Genomic DNA, 24,155 nt, shown 5'->3' with positions numbered 1-24,155 from the left:
GAGAGAGAGAGAGAGAGAGTGTGTGTGTGAGAGAGAGAGAGAGAGAGAGAGAGAGAGTGTGTGTGTGTTAGAGAGAGAGAGAGTAATAATTCTGCTCTCTTTCCTTCTTTCACGTCTATTCTTCATCCCCTCTTGTCTCTGTCATCTTCCGCCACATTTCATGAGAGCTGCCTTGCAGTGGCCAAAACAAGAAGTTTTCTAACTCTTCTCTTCCACCTTTTCCCTCATTTTCTGTTTAGTGCACTACATGCAGGCCTCCAGAAAACCACGAGTGACTGAGACTTCTAGAAAAGAGAATGCCCTCTTTCTCTGCTATTGTTCAGAGTTAACCACATGCTGAAATCTCCCTTTCCGCTTGCTTTCAGTTCCTTCCTCATGGCGTGTGTAGGCAAGTAATGAAAGGGTGTTTAATCCGTTCAAGGCACAATCCAATAAAATAAAATATAAACATGGCAAAATCGTTTTTATAGCTGAAGGGAAACAAACTCCAGAGACTGCTGTTGTGTCCAGTAAGTAAGGTGGATTTATTCTTTTTTATTTTATCATTATAGAGTTAACTGGGACAAGATGTCCTGAACAGCTTGCAGCAAACATTAGAACAGGTTTTCTTTTATAGCAACATCACAACAACAGTCGCCTCTAAGTGCTTTATAGTGTGAGGTAAAGACACTACAATATTAGAAAGAAAATCACACCAATTAAACAACCGCTATGAGCAAGCACTTGGCCACAGTGGGGAAGAAGAAACTCACTTTTAACAGGAAGAAACCTCCTGCAGAACCAGCAGGAGAGATTTTGGATTCACACATCAGAGCATTTCAGGTTTAGAAAGCAGAGATACAGACAAAAGAAGATGAGAGGGGCAGGCACATGCCGGTGACAGGAAAGGTTGTTTGGTCCATTCACAGAGTGAACTCGGCAGCAGGGACAGCTCATCGAGGCAATTAAGCACCAGATTAGCTGAAAAAACCTCAAAGTCACAAAGTGCACCTGTGGTACACTTTCCTCCTTAAAATTAGGGAGACTTACACTTCAAGATTGTATCTCACATTTCTGCTGCAAATGGTTGAGAAGCAACTACAGAAATATAAACAACTCAGAACCAGTTTAGAGTTTTCATCTGTTTCTAAGTAATACAGCGGCTGATGTCTGGGTGTCACTGGGTGGGAGAGAATAGGTGTGCTTATAACATGCGGGTTATAACAGTGTTATATACCAGTGAGGGACAAGATCATTGTTTACCCTGTCCATCCCTGATTTAATAGAATAGAATAAACCTTTATTATCCCACGGATGAGAAATTTCGGTGTTCGGTGTTTAACATTGTAAGCTTTAAGGATAAGAGATTTTTAGGTAGTAACATTCTTTCTTTCTTTCTTTCTTTCAAGTTTTATTTTTTTAATTTTTTGGGACCAACACAATTTTTAGTGCACATACAATTAGAGATAAAATTAGAGGTTTTAACAGATAAACACTATTTATAAGTCTAATGTTATTTGTAATTGCTACCAGGGATAGGGTGGGTTAGAAAATAGCATTGCCAATCTATTACATCTTTAAAAAAAAAGAACACTGTTGGTTTTTAATCATTTTAAAGAAAAAGCCTGGGGAACTGAAAGACAGATCGCCTGTGGTGTACCTGCAAATGTTTTTTAAATGCAGCCAACAAAGTTAAAAAGGGACAATTTAGTTTCAAATCATTATTAAATTAATAATTAAATACCTTTAAAGGTTAGCTTATGGCAGATTAGCCTGTAGAGACCAGAGCAGAATTAGCACATGTGACAGACAATGTGCTCAGTTTTTTCTCATTTAGCTGAAAAATGTTCCCAATGATAGCTCAGTAAAATATAAAATCAAACACTCACAAATATAGATCTTTGAACAGTTGGCTATGGTGGGGAGGAAGGAGGATGGCTGCATTAACAGGACGAAACCTCTGCCGGAGGTTTCTTCCTGTTAATGCAGCCATCCACCAGGACCAGTTGGGAGTAGGAGAAAAGAAAGTAAGAACAGCACATATTTAGCATCACCCTTAAACATCTGTAATAATCTTGCACAAATGTAAATTGGCGCTATTTGTCGTGAACAAATGTGGGTACTTTGTATCAAAGTTTAGGAACTGTAGGTCCAAAATTTCGTGATTTTAAAGATACTGAAACAACAGGTGTCACAGCTGTACCTGCTCCCAACATACAGCAAACGTAATTGTGCCTCTGAACTGGCATCATACACTTAGAAACCCACAGGGCATTACTTGGAGTGAGAGACTGTGGCAGCAAAATAGGATACATTTTAATTAGGTGCATTTAGATCATTTAGATTCACTGAGACTGTATTTGCTGTCTTTCTTAACATCTCCGTTTTCTGTTTTCTCATATGTTTTTTTTTCTGTTTTCTGTTATTGATTATAATAACTTTTCACATATTCTCTCTTCCCCTCATAATGGTGCGTCATCTCTCCTAAACCCAGATTACACTCCAACTAAAAAGGCCCGACCTTTTTGCCTTCGTTTTTCATACACATGCTGTGTTTTAACTTTTGTGTTTGCTAGCGAAGCGCCAGTTCTCGCGAGACTTTGTGGCATGTTTTATTTGAAGGAGCAGACCAATGAACGACTGGAACTGAACTGTGTATATTGTAGAAAGAGATGCATGTAAGTCCTTAAGGATTTGATACGCTTATGAACTAAATTAAACCTTTCTAAACCTCTGTCTTATACCAAGGACGTAAGATGTGAATAATATTCAGCTTTCGAGCTTGAATGTGAGAGCAGTAAATCAAGGGATAAACTGGTGTCCCTTAAAAAATATGTACTATCATTATTGTGTCAAGTCTTTGGATATGATATTTTCATTGTAGCTGAACATATTGAACTCTGAAGTACCATTTGAGTGAATCATCGTGGTCTAAGACTAACTGTAAATGTTGGCTTGTTGGGTGTTGCATGGTTTAGCAAGATTCTCTCTTTCTTTTTTTAAGGATTTAATGTGATTAAAAGAAAAAAAAATATTAGCGATGCGATATCCAGATGTCAGTAGTGGTCGTATACTGCGGATACAGTATTTACGGGAACCATTTGTAAGGCACAGATAGCAGAAAGGGAAAAAAAAAAGTTTTCTGGATCTGATGCCTCAGCCTGTAACAATCAAGTGCTGCATCTTTAAATATTGGTGTCAAATCTAATATCATGTATCTTTTAATAAAGGTAATTCAAACCGAGCTTTTTGTTTGTCTTAAACCCAAGTCTGCTTTGCAGAAATTGAATAGCAGGTAACTAAGTTGTTCTCGTGACACGCTCATGTATTTTCACACGATCGTGTTGATTTTTTCCAAACATGGTGCTGTTCTTTATGGCCAAACATCTTCACTTTAGTGTCGTTTGCCTAAACGACATTGTTCCAGAAGTATTGTGGTTTGTTCAGATGTAACTTTGCAAACATAAGTCAAGCTAAAATGTTGATTTTATAGGAGCTTTCTCCTGGCAACACTTCCAAACACGCCACACTTGTTCATTCTTTATCTAATTATACTGTCATGAACTTTTATATGCTAACTGTGGCCGGCAGAGATATAGCTGTTGGATTTTTTGCAGGTTCCTCGAACATTTCACAGTCTGACCTTGGGAGGAATTTGCTGGGACACTCTTTGGAAGATTGTGGAATTGTCAATGGTCCAGACCAGCAAACTGCCAAAGCTTCTCCGTTCAGAGTTTCTCACACTACCTGATGATCTGTGAATCAAGTGCATGTTATTAGCAGCACCTGGTTCCTACTTACTCCTTCATTTCTACAAAAACATTAAGGGTGTGAAACTCATTTTCACAGGACTGTAACAGGGTTGGGAAATTAGAACAAAACAGCCTTTTTTGTTCAGATTTAGCGCATTGCATTGATTTGCATATCATTTTATTATCAATTGGTCTTGAAAACACATGGCAAAGTTTAAAGAGAAAAAAAAGAAGCACAGGAACACATGCCTGATACCATTTTTAATATACATAGAGGGAACAACATGGCCAGTAGGACCTCCAGAAAGTACAGTGCTTCAACACATCTACATACTTTTTTTCTTCTCTGAAACACAGAGGCGCTAAATGGCTCATTACAAACCCCTCCAAGTCTAAACGCACTTTAAATCCATCTTCAAGTATCCATGTCTCTGTTTCCTTACTGACACTTTACAGCTTCTTGATTTTTGTTGGGCAAAATGACAAGCAGTACAGTCCACACTATTTACATATGTAAGATGGCCTCGCTTGTCTGCTTATCCATTCATGAAGCTTCTGTCACGGTTCATCCCTGAATCAGTCAGTCACGGCGGTGGTGGTGTTGTTGCTGCTGAGGGCCTGCTCTAGCAGGGCTCGCTGGGCGGAGGCAGGCAGGTAGAGGAAGGAGTAGACCAGCGCCAGCAGCAGCAGAGCCAGCAGCAAAAGGAGACCCCAGTCCGACGTAATTATAGGCTCATCACAGCGAGCCTGCAAAAATGACTTATTATGCATGGTGGAGAGGCGGCTTAAAATACTCACGGCAGTCTCAGAAAGTAATCCTACAGAAATAAATGCAAGGTCAGAAAAATTACACCTCTCAGAGTTGGAAAAAAATGAATACCGCTTATATAAGCTGTGTCCTTCACGCTTTATCCAAATGATATAAAATAAACGGTATCTAGAGAGCCTGCCTTGTCACGTCTCTGGGCAAAAAAAAAAAACAAACAGTTTGAGAAAAGACCTGTAAAAATGTTCGTATTATGGCCGGCAAAGACTTTTGCACCAAACTCAAAGTGGTGCAGAAAAGATCAAAACAGTTCTAAAAAGAAAAAATACATCCAAGATAGAGAAAGCTGGTTAGAAATCAAGCAAATCCAGAGCAACAAGGAATCTTTAGATATCTTATATCACACAATCCACAGTAAGGATGCTGAAAAACTTCCTCTTACAATATCAGTATTGATGCTTGCCTCCTGCACAGTATCTGCCAGCTCATCCTCTCTCTGACTGAAGCCTTTGTGTTAGTGCCACGTGCATCTGTGTGTAAGCATGTGTGCCTTCTTATCAGAGTGCATGATCTGCTATCACATGTTACGAAACAATAACCAGAAAAACAGCATCACAGCAGCACGACTGTATCCAATTCTCCAGCATTTGACTCAACGCACACACCAATTATATAATAAGTCTTCATCCTCTTAGCTCAACACACATTATTACCTGTCTGCGTTCAGGGATTACTCTCTGGAAGAGCCTGTGCTTTATTCAACCAATGTGTTTCAGCACGTAATGTTCCAAAGAGTCTTCACTTACTATATTAGCTTTGGACCCGTGAGGAGGTCAAAGCGTGACAAGATGGACAAACGTTTTCTTCACCCCATCTCTGAATCTGAGCCCTTTGTCTTCGTCCTCTCGCACGTCCTTGCTCAGGTGCCCTCCAATGCCCCTGGATGTGCCGGGGCAGACTTGAACAAAACGCATAAACAAAACGTGGCATTTCATTACCTCAGCTACCACATGCTCACAATACTGGATTGTCACATGGACCCATCAGATTAAAGTCCCGAGGTGAAGGTGAGGGATTATGAACATCACAGTAACTGTGGACTGACCTGAAACGGTACCACAGGGCAATAAATAAATAATAAAATGAGACAAATGCAATAAACATAATCCGCTCACTCCAGTCCAGATGACAAGCTGTTTGATTTGTAACTGTTCAAAGTTTTCAATACAGTTGTCATAGGGCTAAAAACCAAACATCAGGAAGCTTCTTCCTCACTCTCTTCGCTTGGCTTGGCAATAAAATCACAGGTGAACCAATAGCGTGCCTATAAATAATATAGATGCTTTATCTAAAATACCACATCTTTAAATCCTCTGATGAAGGACAAGTATTTCCCATTCATTCTCTCTACTCTTTGTGCAGACGTCTTGAGCTATTCCTGATTTCTTTATAATTTATTTTACTTCCAGACTTTCTTATCATTTATTAAGGCAATGGTTCCAAAACTTTTTTTTGCTAGGGCCCCCTTTGTTTTACAAGAAAAATGTTTGTGCACAACACATAATTTGTTCCCACCTCTGTATTTGATTCTTAGAAAAATACCAACGATAACACAATTTGACAGGAATAAAATATTATTTTTGCCCCAAAAAGCTGATTCACAAAGAGCTGTTAGCTGAAAACTTGACATATCCTGGCCATATGTGCAGTGGATCCTTGATAAATTTGAGGAAAGTGGACAAGTGACGGATGAGAAAAGCAACAGCGGGCTTCTAAAAAATATCTGCGCCAGCTGAACTGTATTTGAAAGTCATGTTCTTAGGAAATAGAAAGACATTCAGGCCTGATTTGTGACCTGAGAAATCTGTCTGTTCACTTGAGCCTCACCATAAATGGTCTCTATTAGAAGGGTGGCTATAAAGAAGCCATTTTTAAAGAAGGGAAACAGGGGAAAAAGTCTGAGGTAAAAACCCAGCACACTGGACTGGACTGAAAGACAGCAGGTCTGAAGGAGTGATGAATCCAAACTGGAAATCTTTGGTTCAATATGTAGGTCAGGAGAGAGTAACAACAGGCAGTATCTACAGGATCTTGTTGAAATTATGAATACAGAAACGTATGGTCAGATATTGATCCACCACGCATCCATCTGGAAAGCATCTGATTGGCAACAGCTTCATCTTTCAGCATGACAATGATCGCAAAAACACATACTGTGCGGTAAAGGCATACCTGGATAGAAAAAACACACAGTCGAACACTATCAGTCATGGATTTTCCTCCCCAGAGCCCGGACTTCAACATTATTGAAGGATTATGTGATCATCTTGATAGAGAACAGAACAAAAGGCAAAAACATCCAAAGAAGAGCTTTGAATGTCCTTCAAGAAGCCTGGAGAACTATTCCTGAAGACTGCTTAAAGAAATTACAAGAACCCTGCCTAAGACAGTTAAAACTGTGTTGAATAATAAAGGTGGTATTATCAAATATGGAGTTTCACGCATGTTACAATTGTATAAACTGATACATATCTCGTATACTGTATTTCTCTGTATGTTTTAAAAGGTCTCCTATTTCAAATTTTCCAAGCAAAATATGAAGAAATAAGGGGTGGTTCAAGACTATTGCACAATACTGGAGACTTTTAATCCTTGAACAAAGTAAACCAGCAACGAGGTGAATCATAAAATGTTTGTAAACGTAAATCGTTCATGTATGGTGAAATAAACACCGTCATACACGGGTGGTGGCGCTGTGCACCTTTTAAGCTAGTCTGACGACCCAAAACACGCACGAAGAAGATGAAGCGCATGCGCAGTGCAGTGCGTCACAAGCGGCTATGTTTACATCTGTTGAAAACATTTATCACTTTTTGAGTCCTTATTAACGGTAAGTTTTCCGGTTATATTAACTATAATAAGAAAGCCCTATAACCGGGCTTTCTTATTCAGAAAACATATTTTATCATACAACACAGGTTAGTTGTCTTATGCTAATAGCAAACCACTAGTTAGCAAACTAGTGGGCGCATGATTTACTGCCACACGCGCAGGTGGATGGGATGCTCTCACGGCCAAGGAAACGTCCTCGAATATAAGACAGGCTACGGCCACCGGTCTGTTCTCCTCACAGCCGTAAAGATGGTTTGGCGCACTGCGGTTGAGGCTCTGGAGGCTTTTTTGAAACTACATAAACGTTCAGGACCTTTCGACCTTTTAACTCCTCCATTCTGGGTCAAATCTGATCTTTTTTTTTTAAATTTGACAGCAGTAATAATAAATAATTAAACATGAATGTTATTGTTTTACCCTGAAATTCGACGCATTTTCCGAAAGTTACACAAAATACGCAAAATGAAAGTTGAATCCCAAAAATATTGTTGTACACCGAGGCTATTCAGGGTCAAAATTGAGCTGTTTCTTTTCAGATGAATTTCAGATCTAAACCTGGAAACCGTACATGTCAGGTCTGTGTATATTTCTTATGGGAGAGCGCTGACAGAGGTGAAGGCAGAAGCTTGATTCAGTCATGAGAACTGTCACATCTGCCCAGTTTCCCAGAGAGATAAGATAAGATAAGATAACCTTTATTAGTCCCACACGTGGGAAATTTGTTTTGTCACAGCAGGAAGTGGACAGTGCAAAAGTTATGAGGCAAAAATTAGGATACAATAAGAATAAATACAGTACACAACTGTACAGAATAGAATAAAATAAAATACTATATACAGTAGAATAAAATAAAATAAATATACAATAAGATAAAAATAGAATACAAATACAAATACTATATACAACTGAGTAAAAGTACAACGATGACAGAAAGGATTATTGCACTTAGTATTATTGCATATGTATGGATGTGTGTGTTTGATCAGTTAAAGTCTTTATTGTGGAGTCTGACAGCAGTGGGGAGGAAAGACCTGCGAAATCTCTCCGTCCCACACCGTGGGTGCCGCAGTCTCCCACTGAAGGAGCTGCTCAGTGCTGTCACAGTCTGCTGCATGGGGTGGGAGAGGTTGTCCAACAGGGATGACAGCTTAGCCGCCGTTCTCCTGTCACTCACCACCTCCACTGGGTCCAGAGGGCATCCTAGAACAGAGCTGACCCTTCGGATCACCCTGTTCAGTCTCTTCCTGTCCCCAGCAGAGATGCTGCCGCCCCAGCAGACCACACCATAAAAGATAGCAGAAGCCACAACAGAGTCATAGAAGGTCTTCAGGAGTGGGCCCTCCACTCCAAACGACAGGCACCTGCTGGTTTTTAAAGGATCGTGGAGGACTCTTCAAACAGTGTAATAGTAAAACACCATAATTTTGCACATAAGGAGTTCAAACATAGGGTGCCTTGAGAGATTGTACCTTGACACAGACACGAGCATGGTAGTAGGCTGATGAGCACTGTTGCATCAGAGCAAGGTTTCTGGTTTAACTCCTGCAGGGCTGTTCTGCATGGAGTTTGTATGCTTGACCAGCTCTAGAGGTACCTGGACTGAGTTTCCATCAGGTCCTCAAGCTTCCTTCCACAGTCCAGAAACATGCATGTCAAGATAATGTGCTGTATGAATGTGTACTTAAGATGTTAGAAGACCTTTGAGTGATCAGTAAGCCTAGAAAAGTGCTGCACGAGCACAGCTATGTTGCATATCTATGCTGGTACTTATGCTTTGCACCTGCAAGCACAAGTATGCATAATGTAACAACAAAAAACTTAAAATCCATTTATTCCGAGTTAAATGAGATTAAAGCAGAAATCAAAGAAAGTTGTGAGAAACACTTGTGCAAGACCCAAACACGCAAGGTTTCATTCCACTGCCTGCTAGTTTATACTAATCAAGTTTTATGCTCTATAATTTATTGACTGTTGAATTAATATAAGTGGCAGCTATGAGGTTTTTTTTTATACTGGTGAGAGGAAAGTCTTTAGTACTGTACTTCAAATAAACCCTCAGTGAAATGTGTCACGACAGCGACTTTGTCCCTGCAGGCCTGCAGCGCTTGTGCCAGTTAATCACTGCACACGATGAGCACGGAGCCCGCTAGCCTGGAGAGCCTGCGTGTACTGTATCACAGTGATGACTACATCGTGGTGGACAAACACTGGGACATCCGCATCGACAGCAAGATGTGGTACGAGAAGAACACTGTACAGGCACAGCTTCGCCACCGCTTCCCTCAGCTGGCTGACCCACGCACCTACTATGGATTTCGGTCAGAATCCCTTTACTTCCTCTGCACTTGTCAGATGTTCTTGGTAGCAGGAGTAGTCTTATTGTTTTCCTCGTCTCTCACAAGGTTCTGTCATCAGTTGGATTTCTCCACAAGTGGAGCTCTTTGTGTTGCCCTGAATAAAGCTGCCGCTGGCCGGGCTTACCGCTGCTTCAAGGACCGCACCGTGACCAAATTCTACCTCGCTCTGGTATGGGCTGCAAATACAGTGAAACACATGCAATTGTGTTCTGACACTTTAATGAATTTAATGAGTTTTTAAGCGTTTTTTGGTTTGTTTGTTTGTTTGTTGTTGTTTTTTGTTGTTAGAGTCCCTTAATCCATAGCATAATTACTGACAAAGATAAAATATTTTTTATCTTTCAGAATTTGATAAATAAAAATAGAGTAAAAAAAAAATGATAACAGGAAATAATATAATAAGAGTAAAAGAGATAAGGATACAGTAAGTCAGATGGCGCATGGGACATAGAAATGTACAAGATCTGCTGGATAAATTAAAACGAGCTCATGTAAGCACTTATATGTGAGGAAGAATATTTTAAAATTGATCCTTTACTTCACAGGAAGCCAGTGCAACGATTTAAGAAGATGATCACGCTTCTGTGTGCCTGTCAGGGGTCTAGCAGTTGCATTTTGAAAGAGCTGCAGTTGTGTTATAAGTGTTTTGCAGTAATCCTTTTAGACTTTTTCTAGTTCAGAATTAGAAAGAAATGGCTTAACAGCTGCTCTGATCTGTGCGTCTAATTTAAGAGAGGAATCAAACAGAACAGTTAAGATTTTTTTTTTCTCTGAGGCTTAAGAAATGATGCCAGCGATCATTATCTGAAGTGATAGTGGAAACTAGGGCTGGGCCATATCATACCGTTCACTGTAACACCGGTATAATGTTGGGCAACGATAAGAAAATGAAATATCGTGATAGAATATGGGTAAAACGTGCATGCGCAGTGCCTTTGTTTTCATACGCACATGGCGGAAAAAGCATGGCGGCGACGGAGAATGAGAAGGGTGAAAGCCGATCGTTGAATTAAATGGATGAACCAGAACTGGTTTGTAAAATTGCTGCAACTTCAGTGGTGTGGAACTGGTTTACCTTTCGCCCGTCAGATACACAACAAAGCACTATTTTTGGTAGAGCGTGCTAGCGGGCCTTTGTTATTACCGTGTTTTTTTGGAAAATTCGGCACACTTAAAATCAATCCTTTGATTTTTCTGAAAATCGACAGTGCCCCTTATAATCCCGTGTGCCTTATGTATGAATTCTGGTTGTGTTTACTGACCTCGAAATGGTTTTATGTACACGGCGCTCAAAAATCTGTCAAATGTTTTAGTAAGACTTTGCTAAGCTACAAACCCGCACCGTCAGAGCATGACGTCTATCGTAGGCTGGAGCCTCGCGGAGTGATACGTACTGTGCTTCAACATAATAGTAGGGCTGTGCGATATGACCAAAATCTCATATCCCGATATAAGACATCTATCGTCCCATAACGATATAAATCACAAAAATTTAACATTTTCTGTAAATTCTGTGAATCTCGGGCAGCTCGACTTGCGTGAAGTGTTTCCAGCTGGGCGTCGTGTAACTGGAATTGAGTGTTTTAACCGATGCATGAAACTATACATTTAGACATAAGTTGTAACGGCCGCCGTTTTCTTTGTGAGTATTTATTAAACAGTGTACTGCGGGGAAAAGCCTGTTCTAACGTTTGAGTCTAAGGTTTATTTTTTAGCACCTGACGGCTCTTTTTTAATTCTCACCCGTAAATACTCGGCATACTGTTTCACTTGATTCAGTTTATTTTGAAAAGTCTCAACAGGATCTTGAGCTTTATTGTGAAAGGTTTATGTGGAAAATAACCTCTTTTTAAGTTTTGTGGATATTATACATGGTTATGCTGAGGATATGTCGGCCAATTTCCACTGGAAATGCCTTTTGGTTAAACTGTCAGCAAGGAATTTGCATTTGCACGGTAAAATTTTTATATAACTTTAATGCACATAAAAACTAGCTGCTTGTTTAAGTGAAAATACGTTGATGGGTTTTTTTTTTGCACTAATAAAGTTGTGGAGTTGTAAAGTAATTTGTCTAGTGTCAATTATATCGTCAGTTATATCGTTATTGCAAATTTTCAAAAGTATATCGTGATAAATATTTTTGGTCATATCGCCCTGCTCTAGTGGAAACTGTAACTACCTGATGAATCACTAAAGTTTCAGTTTTATTTTAAGGTAGATGTCAGGCTTGGCAAAAGAAAACAAAAGAGGAAGAAGGCCTTGAACCGGCCACAGTGTGGGTCATCAGATTCAGGCTACTTCCCTAAACTATTATGAGTAAGCTAACTAATAGAACCAAAATTTCCAGCTCAATTAATGATTAATAGGACCTGACAAGTACTGCCGAGTTAAGGTAGAGCAGGCAGAGAGAGAGAGAAAGAGAGCTGACCTTCTGTTCTTTGACCAATCAGCACGAGGGATGAATGAGAGAGGAAGGAGAGCAGGTTAACAAGGATTGCAGAAAAGAACAATAACCAGATGATGGATGTGCAGGTGCTCTGAGACACGTGTCAGTGAAAATACACTTTTTACTTTCCAGATACGTGGGGCGGTCGAAGGAGAGACACACACTGTAGACTTCTCCATCGGCAAGAACTCCACGGAGGGAAAAACACATATGATGTGTGTTGAGGGAACAGAAGGTACTTAAACTTGGCTTGGTTTGAGTCTTGTGAGTGTGAACAACAATGAGTAGAGACTCTGACATTTATTCCATCTGGACATCGTGTTGAAAGTAAATCATTAATTTCCAGCAGTTGTTTGAATTATATTCTGTTCTTTCCTTCTGTGGTCAGGTTGTGAGAACCCCAAGCCTTGCCAGACCGAGCTCTTAGTGTTAGAATATGGGTTATATGACGGAGACCCTGTTACCAAGGTGCTGCTGCAGCCTCTCACTGGTAATTGCATTTGTTTCAAAGGACAAATGAAGATTTTCTTCTTGCAGAGGAAAGCTTAGCTTCCATGTAAAGATGGCAGTGCCAGGCCTGAGTTTTTGTGTTTGTTTTTTTTTTTTAACTGTAACATTCATTTAGAAAGAAGCAAACACTTCCTAAAAAGTCACCCTCCCGCTGCCGCTCAATTTTCCTTTTCTTCTCAGGTCGAACCCACCAGTTAAGGGTCCACTGCAGCGCTTTAGGCCACCCTATTGTCGGGGACTTCACCTACAGCTCGGGAACAGACAACTCCCCGTACCGCATGATGCTGCACGCACACCTCCTCCACATTCCCCTCGAACCTCAGCCACTGCGCGTCACTGCCGGAGACCCTTTTGTCCCAGCGGTTGATCCCAAGTGGCTCCCGCAGTGCTCATTAAGGACACTAGATGCCACTGTGGAGGCCCTGATACACCGCAGGGAGGAGGAGGACAGGAAGATTAAAAAGGAAGAGCAAGAGAGAGCGAGAAAAGAAGAGGAGGATGAGAGGAGAAAACGAAGCAAGGAGCAGAGCACCGAGGAGGAGAGTGAGGAGCAGAGGAGACAGTGCCAGCAGTGGTTGAGTGAATGGGCTGGAGATTGATTTATTATTACTATTATTATCATTATTACTTTTCATGGGTTTCGCTGTCTCCTCGTGCATGTTGAGCATGCATTTTATTTGAGTGTCCACATCTGTTTCATTTCAGCTGCATCTTGGTGGCTTAACTCCTTTACGTTCTCACAAACAAGTTAAGATCACAAAAAGGCATGTGTGAACATAGTTTATGCTGCACTACTGGAATGTCCACACTATACCCACTGCAAGCTGCGAAACAAGTGCCTTGCTCAAGGTCAAGTTAATAAGAGTTCCTTGTTGCTTTTTTAATTTTAATGTGCCAACATTATAAGAAATTGGCCTTTTTCTGAACTACAAAAGCAGATGTTAGTTTCTCCCAGAAAAAAAACTGTTTTTAAACTCGTGTGATTGGTTATTTATGATACAAAGCACTCATGAAGTCCCACATGAAACATACTGTATCTGTAAACACTACTCAGCATCCTACCCGGGACTTTAATGTTTGTGGGCAGTTTTACAGCTTTATGTCTGTTTTAGTCCAGTACAAATACCCTCACTTGCCACTTTGTTAGGTACACCCATTCAGCTGCTCATTAATGCAAATATGGGATCAGCCAATCGCATGTCAGCAACCCAGTGCATTTAGGCACGTCAACATGGACAGAAAGACCTGCTGAAATGCAAACTGAGCATTTAAATGCTTTGGAAGCAGAAATGGGCCCAATCTGGTACTAGCAAGGTGTATCTAACAAAGTGGCCAGTGAGTGTACAGAGCACTGATGTGGTGTACAAAGTTCATCTGTCCACTATTTCTAATAATGGCATGAAAAATTTCTATTTTTCACACTATTATTCTACAATTTTGGGGGGATTTTCCCCCTTAAAATCCCATCAAGTACCACAAACAACATTTGAATTTCAAACTGGTATATATGATTAAAAACTTGGGATCAGCTATATTTATGACTTTGATTAAGAAGCAGGGTTTGAACATGCCAATAAAATGAATAAAGTACCTGGCTGCCTGATGTGTTTTTTCCCCCTCACTTCATGTTTGGATCCTGCTGATCAAATATAATGAAGAGTTGTGTAATAGATGAAATCTAGAAGTGTAAAAACAACAGCACTGCGGACTGAATTGTTAGATTTGCAAACCAACACAATTTCAATCAGTGAAAAACCGTGTTGCGACACAAATGTCCTTACACCCCGAGCTGTGGCGTCCTCAGTGGATCAGGCTCGTTCTGGTGCATTCCACGGATCCTGGACTGGCTTTCAATCTTGGAAGTTTGGAGGCTGGATCAACATCTTGGTTTACAGTCATGTTGCTCGAGCAGCTCATGAGTATGTTTTGCATGTAGTTGGGGACTGTCAGTATTTGGGAGTTTGCTCGGTCTGCAGCAGTGTTTGGGTAGGTGGTCCATGTCAATATTAGAAGAAGAAGAAGAAAGTGTACTTTATAGAAGCACATGAGACCCAGGACCCAAGGTATCCCAACAAATTGCTGCTGAGGTAATTAAAAACTTCCTTCTTTTTAGTCCAACACAATTGTCCATCCAGTTAAAAAAACAAATTCCAATCAATGTGTCTGAAATAACAGAAAATGATGGTTATTATCAGTTGCAACTGATGGAAATCCTAAATAAGTAAATATAAAGGCACAGCCTGGGAGGAAGTGAGTCAGGGATTCTGCAGGAAGATGGTTGGACTGGACCTTTATCTTTCTTGTTACCTGATCTTTCTCACAGTTCTCAGCTTTATGAGATGTCATCAGTCCAGATTTTCTAAGGACACTTGTGATGTTTGGCTCTTGCAACGTACTTGGCACTATGTTTTTGTTATCACTGTCTAGCAATGCTCACATGGAAATGAACTTTGATTGCATTACATTTAACTTTCACAAATATGCTCATTTGGGAAAAAAAGGTTTTAGTGAAAATAGTTGCAAAGCATTTATGTGAGGGGCAGCTCCACCTAACAGTAACACCTCTGACTGCCTGAGACTTAAGCTAGTTTATATCTAGCTTTTCCCTTACACCTAGTGGACACAGACAGATGTGTGGTATATGTTTGAAAATGTAAAAAAAAACTGTTTTGCGGGGCCACTTCAAAGGATCAGTAATGAACAAGTTCTTCTATACCCTCCCATCCTGCTGTACAAACTGAAAGAAGCCTCTTTTGTTGTTTTTTTTAATTTATTTACAGAAATGATAACACAGTTCAGTAACATAAGTTTATAAAGTGCAGTGCTAAAGAAAGGCCAGTTAAATCTAAATTTAACTGACTCCCCATAAGCGAGATCTGAATGACAAGAGAAGGGCTGCTGAGATTGTGGAGTAACCGGGAGGAGATCAAGACGTTCAAGCATTGATAGAGAATCTTCTCCAATGTTCCTGAAGAGGGTGGCCTCTGTCTGGAGTGCATTGGGTGCAGCAGAGGAGGCCAATAATGCAGATGAATTCATGAGAAGGAGGGTTGGTCTGATTTTCTTGAAGAGGTTACCTGGTGAGAGGAATGACACTGAGGCTGAGTGGGCAAGGAGACGGCTTCACACTGATTCAGAAAAATCTATTTTCTGCTCCTCCTTTGAGAGCGACTTCCACTGTGGATAGAAGATCACAAGAACACACTGTCAGCTCGTATACACAGCCACACTGCTACTACACATGACTACAGGACAGCTGGTACACATGCACATTAACAGATGCATAAATATATTCAGAGTTACACACTTACTCTCTCTCCCACAGCTGCATTCACAGCTGCACTGTTACTGATATTTAGCTCTGCTTTGACCTTTGGCCTCTGCTCTTTAAGGTACAGCATGAAGGCATTTGGGGGCTTCTTAATGTAAGCCTGGTCTGTACCCTGTTTGGTTTGATGCTTGCTGCTTCAACAGGAATAAAACCCAGAGTGAGAGCATGTGTTACCACCATGTACAACTGTGAGGAAAGTACTTTAAAAACATGAGTAACGCTGTGAAACTGAATGTAAGGCGACACCATTAAAGGAGGCTGATTTTAATAATTCACACACACATCTGCAGATAAATGACAGATACCTGCAGATCAGTGAGAAAACGCAGCAGAGAAACTGACTTTGGAGCGCAGCTGTGGGGTGGAGGAGCTGGAAGAACAGCTGCTGTTGTTGCCGATGGGATGTTGTTTACAGGCAACGGATACAGTAGATTGTGTGGAGAGATGGAGAAGGACAAAAATCCATAATACTGACACTTAGTCCAGCATTTCAAAGACTAATAATGATAAACAGCACAGAAACATGCAAACTAAACTGTTTTTCTTTCATTAGCCTGAAGCATCCAACAGGTTCAAGCACCTTTATCAATAAAAATCTAACGACAACTGTCTGAGTGTCTCATCTGTTCTTGGCTAGCTGTGCCTGGCTGACTGTACATGTGAGATGGCTGCATGGTGATTGGAGCAACTATACATGAACGTTGGTGCTCAGACAGAAGAGGAGCGGATCCCAGGAGGGTGTAGGTAACAAATCCTCTACTCTGCCTGCTGCTGGGTGAGGCAGGGCAGCTGGTCCAGCAGGGAAAGCAGGAGGAGGAGGTGGGGAAAAGGGAGTGGGAGGGTTGGATGTTTCCCCCAAAATATTAACAAACACATCTTCAAGAGTGCAAGGCACCCTTTCTGACTTCATTCTTTCCCAAATACGACCCAGCTCTTCCCTGATGTCCATTTTTGGGACAGAGGGTTTATGTGCTGCTGTTCTGTGTCTGGGATCCTGTGACAAACATTCGTAGAAATTTGATCCTCTTAGACTGGGACGGACATCTTATATAATACAGAACTAAACTAAGGACTAGTATTTTGTGCAAACAGTTGACTAGTAATTACTCGTTCATGTCAGGTGGGTGGTAATTACTACAAGTCACTGCAGTGAAAGCACAGATGCCCAACAATGATTATTGGCAGTAATTATTAAATTGTATCTTTTGGGCCAATTAATTGAAGTGAAATAATTTGCGATGGCACACTGGTGTACTACTATGGCACAGTAGTTGAAAACCACTGGTCTATGGAGCTCGAAGAGAAAAGTGCCTGGACTCATTCTTAAATGTACAAAAGAGTTGTATGATAATAGTTAAAACTTTATTCATTCACAAAAAGGTTTATCCATAAAATAGAGCAACATTTGCATGTTTACATCTGGAAGGGTAAAAACAATAAAAGCCCAAAGAAATCGACAACACTGCTGACTGAAGTGTTAGAAATACAAACAGACACGATTACAATCAATAAGAAAAATGTGTTGTCAGGGTAGCAAAGAAGATATGTGGCACACTATTGTTTACATTCATACAGAGCTCCAATAGGGACACTCGTGGGAAGTCTTCAGTAGCAGGTCAAAGTGCAAACCTTCAAAGGTGGAAAAAGTACCTTTGAGTACCAATCTAAGTAGTACAATAAATAACAGCAGTCTTTCAGTGCAAAACTACACAAACACAGATATCATTGCAAACCTTCAGTGGTCGGTAGCTGTGCTTTAAACCAGCTCTTGAACACGACAACTCACAATCAGATTTTCTAAGCAAAACACTTCAAAGTATCCTGTAGCGCAGCAGCAGGAATATAAAAGACCCGTCTCACACAATCTGAAGCAAGTTACCATCCTGTACACCTGCATTTCCACAGCATCCAGCTACACCACCTCATGAAGGAACTAACATTTAACAGTTTATGAAAGTAGGGAGGCAGAATGGGACTAACAACAGTAGAAATGCACTAGGAAAATCCTTTGGGAGCTGATGGTTGGGGAGTGGGTTCTCAGGGGTGATCCGATGGGTTCCACGGATCCTTGACTGGATTAAAAACTTGGAAGTTTGGAGGCTGGGTCAACACCTCGGGTTATTTATCATGCTGCTCATGAGTATTTTTTCCATGTAGTCTGTTACAATGAGGGAGCATGCTCAGTCTGCAACAGTGTTTCCCAGCACAACGCTTCTGAGATGAGTGACTCACTTCATCCGTCACTGGTTTAAATGCTGTGGCTAACAACGCAAAATATTTTCCAAGTTAACAAAAATTAAACAGATTTGTTTAGAATATAAGCAAATTGATTTTCATTCTAACTGATCCAGTCCAACTTTATTTGGGGCCACAGACGTGTGTGTGTGTGTGTGTGTGTGTGTGTGTGTGTGTGTGTGTGTGTGTGTGTGTAAAACTCTGTAAAAGTGTGTGAAAAACAACTAAACAACCAAAACGATTAAGAATAAAAGACAAGAAAGTCAAGCATCATTTGTTGCCTCAGCGCAAAAATCTGGTGAATTATTAAATAAAATACAGTTCCTGGAATTATCCTGGAAAAACTATTAATTTGAATCCTTTAGAAGAAAATGCCGTCACTCAGCGTTAACAGAGGGGTGGATGTTTTTTAGAATTATTCAAAAAAGAGATCTTTGGCCCTTGAAGGCGTCCTTCTGGGCTGCCAAACGGATGGTCAACAGCTTCTGAGGCAACATGTGGTCAGTCTATGGGCGTGTGTATGTGGGCACACTATGTCTGGGCAAGCTGCAGCTCCTCCAGCCCATGTTTGCCCAGATGATATCTGGCCAAGTCCTTCCTTGTCACCAGTCCAATCACCTGCAGGAGGTGACAAACCAAAGAAGAAAAAAAAAAAAAAAAAAACTAATCAGGACAATCATCATAGCAAAATAAATGTGAAGTATGTGGGGAAATACAACCAAACAAAAATCCTTTACACTGAAACATAAACACACCGTCTTACCCTGTTCACATCATCTGCCACCACCAGGTGTCTCAGTCCCAGGGCTCTGAACAGCTTAAACACACGGGGGAGTGATGTATCCTGCAGACAGAACGATTTGTTAAAGTTTGACTCAGGGCTGCTCAATTAATCGAATTTTAATCTAAATTACGATCTGGGCTTTCAACGATCATTAAAAATGACCGAGCCGATTATTAGCACCTCCCTCGTGCTTTACTCTCACGCTGCTCCGTGTGGCAAATCGAGCGCACCTCTCGTTTCGAACACACGTCGCAACAATTAAGAGGACCCGAGGGAAGCTCGGAAAGCTAAGCAGAAGTTCTTTGGAGAGGAGAGGATATTTTTGCATCCCAGCCACAAGTGCCTCATCAGAAATAGTCTTCAGCACTGGTGGAAATGTTGTCAAGTGCCTGCGTGCATCCCTGAAGCCTGATCATGTCAATAGGCTGGCGTTTTTGGCTAAAAACCTTTGAGAGGTTGCAGGAACCATGTTTTGTTGAGCCGTTTTGAGATTGTATGGGACTTGGGCCTACTAGTTTTTATTTATTTCTTATAAAAGTTACTACTTTTAGTAAGTTAGTGTCCCTATTTTAAATTTGGTTCAATTTCTTATTTATGTACTTTATCTTTTAACCTTATCTGTTCTTAGTAACTTTGTTCTTATATTCCCTTTTATTGTTGTATAATTAGTGCCCTTAACCTAATGACATATGTGGTACTTTGTTAATAGTCTTTTATTTATTGTCTTAATTTTCCTGTTTTTATTGTAAAGCACTTTGGTGTACCACTGGTCTTTTAAATGTGCTATACAAATAAAGTTGTATTGTACTTTCAGTGTTTCATTTTATTTTTGTTCAAGCAGCAACTTTAGTTGACATACCTCAGTGTCAGTTTGATACAATTGTGCATTGTGTGGCTACACAGCTTGCCTTGATGTTTGGTTATTTGTATGCATAAATATTATGCAGTATTTTGAAGTTCACTAAACATAGATGTTTACATTTTTCATTTATTTTTTATATTGCAAACATTTGCACTGTTATCAGTATTTGCACACTATTTTATATTATTTGTTTTGACAATCTTTAAAGTCATTATTCAATACATTGTTATTGTTAAATAAATATCATCAAATAATCGAGATCTCAATTTCAGTGAAAATAATCGTGATGATCATTTTTGCCATAATCGAGCAGCCCTAGTTTGACTTCATTCAAACAAAACATCAAAAACAATCCTGAAAAGCATTTTAATGAAAGAATGAAAAGAAAACTGTAAACCCACAAATTTAACATTTTGCAGCAGCAGTCTCAACTTACAAGTCTAATCAAATTTGTTGGTGCTTGCACAACTGCAGTTACTGCATCTGTTACCTGTGGTACAGTGTAAGGTGTTGGATTCATAAACTCAGTGAGGTCCATCATGCATTCTCTCTCGTCCTGGGAGACGTGGATGCTTTGGATTGGGGGAAAGCGGGGGTAGGCGTCCCTGAAGTCTTTCAGCTGGAGCTTCCTCTGAGACAGCCGGGACCGGGCCAACTCCACAAACACCTGGCAGGAAAGAAGACGGTGCAAACTGGCCTTACTGCAATCAGGTTTTACAGGCTCTCGTATCAGATCTCAGATCAGCTGTTACCTTGTGTTTGAGAAGAACAATCAGCTGAGAGCGCAGGATGAGACCGCAGAGTTTTGCTGGCTGAGTGAAGAGGAAGGTGTTAATAATCTCTTACACTGCAGGGCAACATGCCTCACATTTTTCTCCTGCGTCAACTCCAATCTGCACTTAAAGTAGCTTATGTACTTTGCTAAAGTGGTGCCAAAAATTGACACAAAAACAACGCTTTCCACGGATTTGACTACAAACACCTTAACACGACCTTTTGTTAAGAAACAAAACCAACTACTTAGCAGCGAGCAACCCTTTAACACCTCAAACACAAACTTTCAACAGAAAAAACCCCCCATTCAAACAGTTACCTCATCACTATCCAAAACCTGCACGACAACAGGGAAGCCATTGTGATTTGTTGATGTGTTGCTAAGGACGTCCACGATTGTTCCCACCTTCTCTATCCTGTTGAAGCAGGTGACTGGAGAACTCATCACCTCTCTGGACAGTGAGGAGGACAATGGTGATAAGAAGGTAAACAACAAGAGTACAAGTACTGATTATAAAATAAAAGACACAGTGAGAAAAACAAACACAAGTTCATCCATCTTACCTGGCAGTCAGCCAGTGGGAGGTGGCAGGAGCCTCCCAGTGCAGGAAGGGAACACTCTGCAGCTTGATGTGAATGTCGTATAAACCCTAAAGCAGGAAAATAAGAGTGGTTAGAGATGCTGTCTGTGCCTTACTTTCCTATCAGAAACTGTACACAGTAGATCCAACTGCAATTTCACCAGCAAGGACAACATCTTCAATTCAATCCGCAAGGTTTCTTGAAAGGTTACAGTGGTTGGACTCTACTCTCTAAGCCTGAGACTGAGGTTTTGTGGAAGGCCTCAGTGAGGACTTCCAGGCCGACCAAACCCCCGGGTACAAATGAGTCGTGTAAGAACTGAGAAAAGCGGGGGGAGGGTTGGGCACGAAAATGAGAACAAAAAGCCTACAGTGCAGGAACCAATGTATAGGTATGGAACCAGAAGGTAAGTGTCTGAGGCGTGGTCGTGACGTTCAGATAAATCTCCAATTATTCCAGCAGGTTAGGACAAAGTGTCTGCTGTCAGACAAACAAAATAAACTTTATTTTTTATCTCCTCTCAACAGAAAAGGAAAATATAGGTTTACAAAAGACTAATGCATTTACTAAGCACTTGCGTTCAGATAAAATACAGTAGCATTTATTATGCTGGGATCTGATCACCCTACACTGGACTAACTTCAGCAGTGTGGAGTGAGGAGTAGGTTGTGTCTGTGACTTCACTCACCTCCTGAAAGTAGTCTCCCACTATTTTGGCAATCATGAGAACGAGCATTATGGGAAGGCCGTACGTGACGTTTCCAGTTGCCTCCACCATGATGACAGTCAAACTGAGAGTCATTCTTACAATGCCACCTGCAGAGAGGAGGAAGTATGCAGCACATTGTAGAACAAATTTAAATATTTACAACAATATACATAAAATTACAATTTTTTTTTTTTAAAGTGACAGTTACTCACCTAACTGTGCTGCAGCTCCAATCAAAGCATATTTACCAGGATCAGCCCAAATCTATGAAAATACATGGAGCAAAGTCTTTAACACATGTTAATTGGCATATTAGCTTAATGTAACAATAATCTAGACAAATTAATTAATAAAAATATGCATTTAACATGTTTCAGATAACACCTATTTCCCTATCCCATATTTTTAATAACACAATAATGCTAGCAAGTTTAGTAGGAAGGTTTGTGAAGTAATTAAAAGTTCTCTTTTTTTTTTAAAATAAAGACTATTTTCTTCCACTGCTTTGCTAATACTGTCCATGATACCGGTCATGTTAACTTGTTGGGTCAGCTCCATTAAATGTAGCTAGTTTTCAAAATGGGAACTAAAACAAATGTCACTGTGAGGAGCACCAACCGGGCTAGTGGGAGTGAAAGAGGCAAGCAGTATCCCACACAGCCTCCCCCAAGCTGCTCCTATTAGAAGAGACGGGATGAAGACACCAGCAGACACTGCCAGGCCGTATGTCCAACACGCCAGGAAGAAATAGGTCAGAGTAAACAAACCCAGCGTCAGAGGGTTGTAACTTCCTTTAAAACACAAACAAAGAAAGTAATTAGTGAGAGTGTAATGGTTTAAACAAAGTCACTACAATAGTGCACCATCTTACCCGGCTGATTGTGGAAGAGACTACGAACGCTTCTCTCAGGAGTGTTAAAAAATGCTGTAGCCATGGCATTATACTCGCCATCTGCACAAAACAACTAAATAGAGACAGAAAAATGATGCATGGCACAAAATACTCAAGAGCCACAAAATGAAGGGCTTAAGACAGAAACAGAAAAACTGCTTATCACGTCTGATTTTATTAGGAATTGGATGTCCACAGTGCCTAAATACAAACATGATAGCATAAACTATTATAACATTTAAATCTGGTATTGCTTCCATCATCTGAGCTTATAATCTACAGCTAGTCTCAGTCACAGTGCACTGAACCAAAACTGTTCCCGGACATTCTGTTTTCTAATTAGCAGCAAACATGGAAATGATTGAATATAAAAGAGACATCTGAATGTCTCAACCAATTTTCATGGTAATACATAAATTCTTAAAATGTTGCACTCTATGAGAGAAACATCCTGCATCCCCTTAGATCCCTTTAAAGTACCGTTTTTACGCCATGCTGGTAAACTTTATTGAAATGAAACTTTACTGTGAGGTTAAAAAGTAGGAAGTGCCAAGGATCATTATGAGCAGGGTCCTCTACAAATCTGCACGTGCTGGTCTGAATTTGCTTTGTCACACATTTCACCATCTCCCCGTCCATCTTAAAACTAATCCTGCCCGGCTCTGCTGTAACACTGTGACCCATATTTAGTGTTATTATGCATCATCATCTAAATCGAAAAAAGCCGCGAGAGAGTGTTTTCAGTCAAGTGGAAACAAATGTGGGTGTACCTGCAGTGGGTACTCCTCATTGTGTTCGGGCCCCAGAGGCTGACAGTCGTTGGAAAAATAAATCATGGTGAATGACACTGCTGCGGTCACAGCAGCCACCAACAAGGCCTCTATCACTTGCAAACATGGGCGATGCACATACCTAACACACAGACACATTAAATTTAGACATTTTCATGTACAACACCCTAATCTGCTCTGGGCTAAAATGCTGACACATTGCTGATCTCTCAGTTTGGACTTTTCCAAATGAAAAAAAAGCAGCTCTTTGATAGGTTTGTAGCTTGAACCTATCCGCTGGAACGTTGAAGACAATATAATTACACAGCAAAGTAAGACACGAGTAGGCAAAGTTCTTCATGTTCCTCGTGCACGGGAGAGAACCGAACAGACGCCGTTCCTTCGCTTGACCCCAGTCGCTCTCGACCGCTCCCCCGTAACACTGCCCTTTTATTGAGGCTGCATAAGTTCATTTAGAGCTGGGCGATATATCGAGTTTTTAAAACATATCGAT

At 40.6% G+C, this 24,155-nt stretch overlaps 2 protein-coding genes across 3 annotated transcripts in view; one reads left to right on the top strand and one right to left on the bottom strand.

Moving 5' to 3' along the window:
• The first annotated feature begins 7,291 nt into the window (after nucleotides 1-7,291).
• Nucleotides 7,292-14,945, top strand: rpusd1 (RNA pseudouridine synthase domain containing 1). Its single transcript, XM_005950863.2, has 6 exons — nucleotides 7,292-7,387; nucleotides 9,484-9,707; nucleotides 9,792-9,915; nucleotides 12,325-12,427; nucleotides 12,581-12,682; nucleotides 12,883-14,945. Exons 2-6 carry the CDS (start codon nucleotides 9,520-9,522, stop codon nucleotides 13,299-13,301), a joined length of 936 nt encoding a protein of 311 aa, XP_005950925.1. The 5' UTR covers nucleotides 7,292-7,387; nucleotides 9,484-9,519; the 3' UTR covers nucleotides 13,302-14,945.
• Nucleotides 14,946-17,373: 2,428 nt separating this feature from the next.
• clcn7 (chloride channel 7) overlaps nucleotides 17,374-24,155 on the bottom strand; it is an 18,852-nt gene continuing 12,070 nt past the window's right edge. For both annotated transcript variants that reach the window (XM_005950865.2, XM_005950864.2), the window contains 11 exons: nucleotides 23,642-23,783; nucleotides 22,851-22,944; nucleotides 22,598-22,770; nucleotides 22,192-22,243; nucleotides 21,959-22,086; nucleotides 21,253-21,338; nucleotides 21,008-21,140; nucleotides 20,667-20,726; nucleotides 20,405-20,581; nucleotides 19,032-19,112; nucleotides 17,374-18,886 (listed from right to left, as the gene is read on the bottom strand). In XM_005950865.2, the coding sequence (XP_005950927.1) occupies nucleotides 18,800-18,886; nucleotides 19,032-19,112; nucleotides 20,405-20,581; nucleotides 20,667-20,726; nucleotides 21,008-21,140; nucleotides 21,253-21,338; nucleotides 21,959-22,086; nucleotides 22,192-22,243; nucleotides 22,598-22,770; nucleotides 22,851-22,944; nucleotides 23,642-23,783 (1,213 nt within the window). In that variant the 3' untranslated portion in view covers nucleotides 17,374-18,799. The remainder of the gene's footprint in view (nucleotides 18,887-19,031; nucleotides 19,113-20,404; nucleotides 20,582-20,666; nucleotides 20,727-21,007; nucleotides 21,141-21,252; nucleotides 21,339-21,958; nucleotides 22,087-22,191; nucleotides 22,244-22,597; nucleotides 22,771-22,850; nucleotides 22,945-23,641; nucleotides 23,784-24,155) is intronic.

This window comes from Haplochromis burtoni, unplaced genomic scaffold (assembly GCF_018398535.1).
Source record: "Haplochromis burtoni strain Fernald_Lab_line unplaced genomic scaffold, NCSU_Asbu1 Contig_866, whole genome shotgun sequence".
In the NCBI taxonomy this organism is placed as follows: Eukaryota; Metazoa; Chordata; class Actinopteri; order Cichliformes; family Cichlidae; genus Haplochromis; species Haplochromis burtoni.
This window is presented reverse-complemented; position numbering and strand designations above follow the sequence as displayed.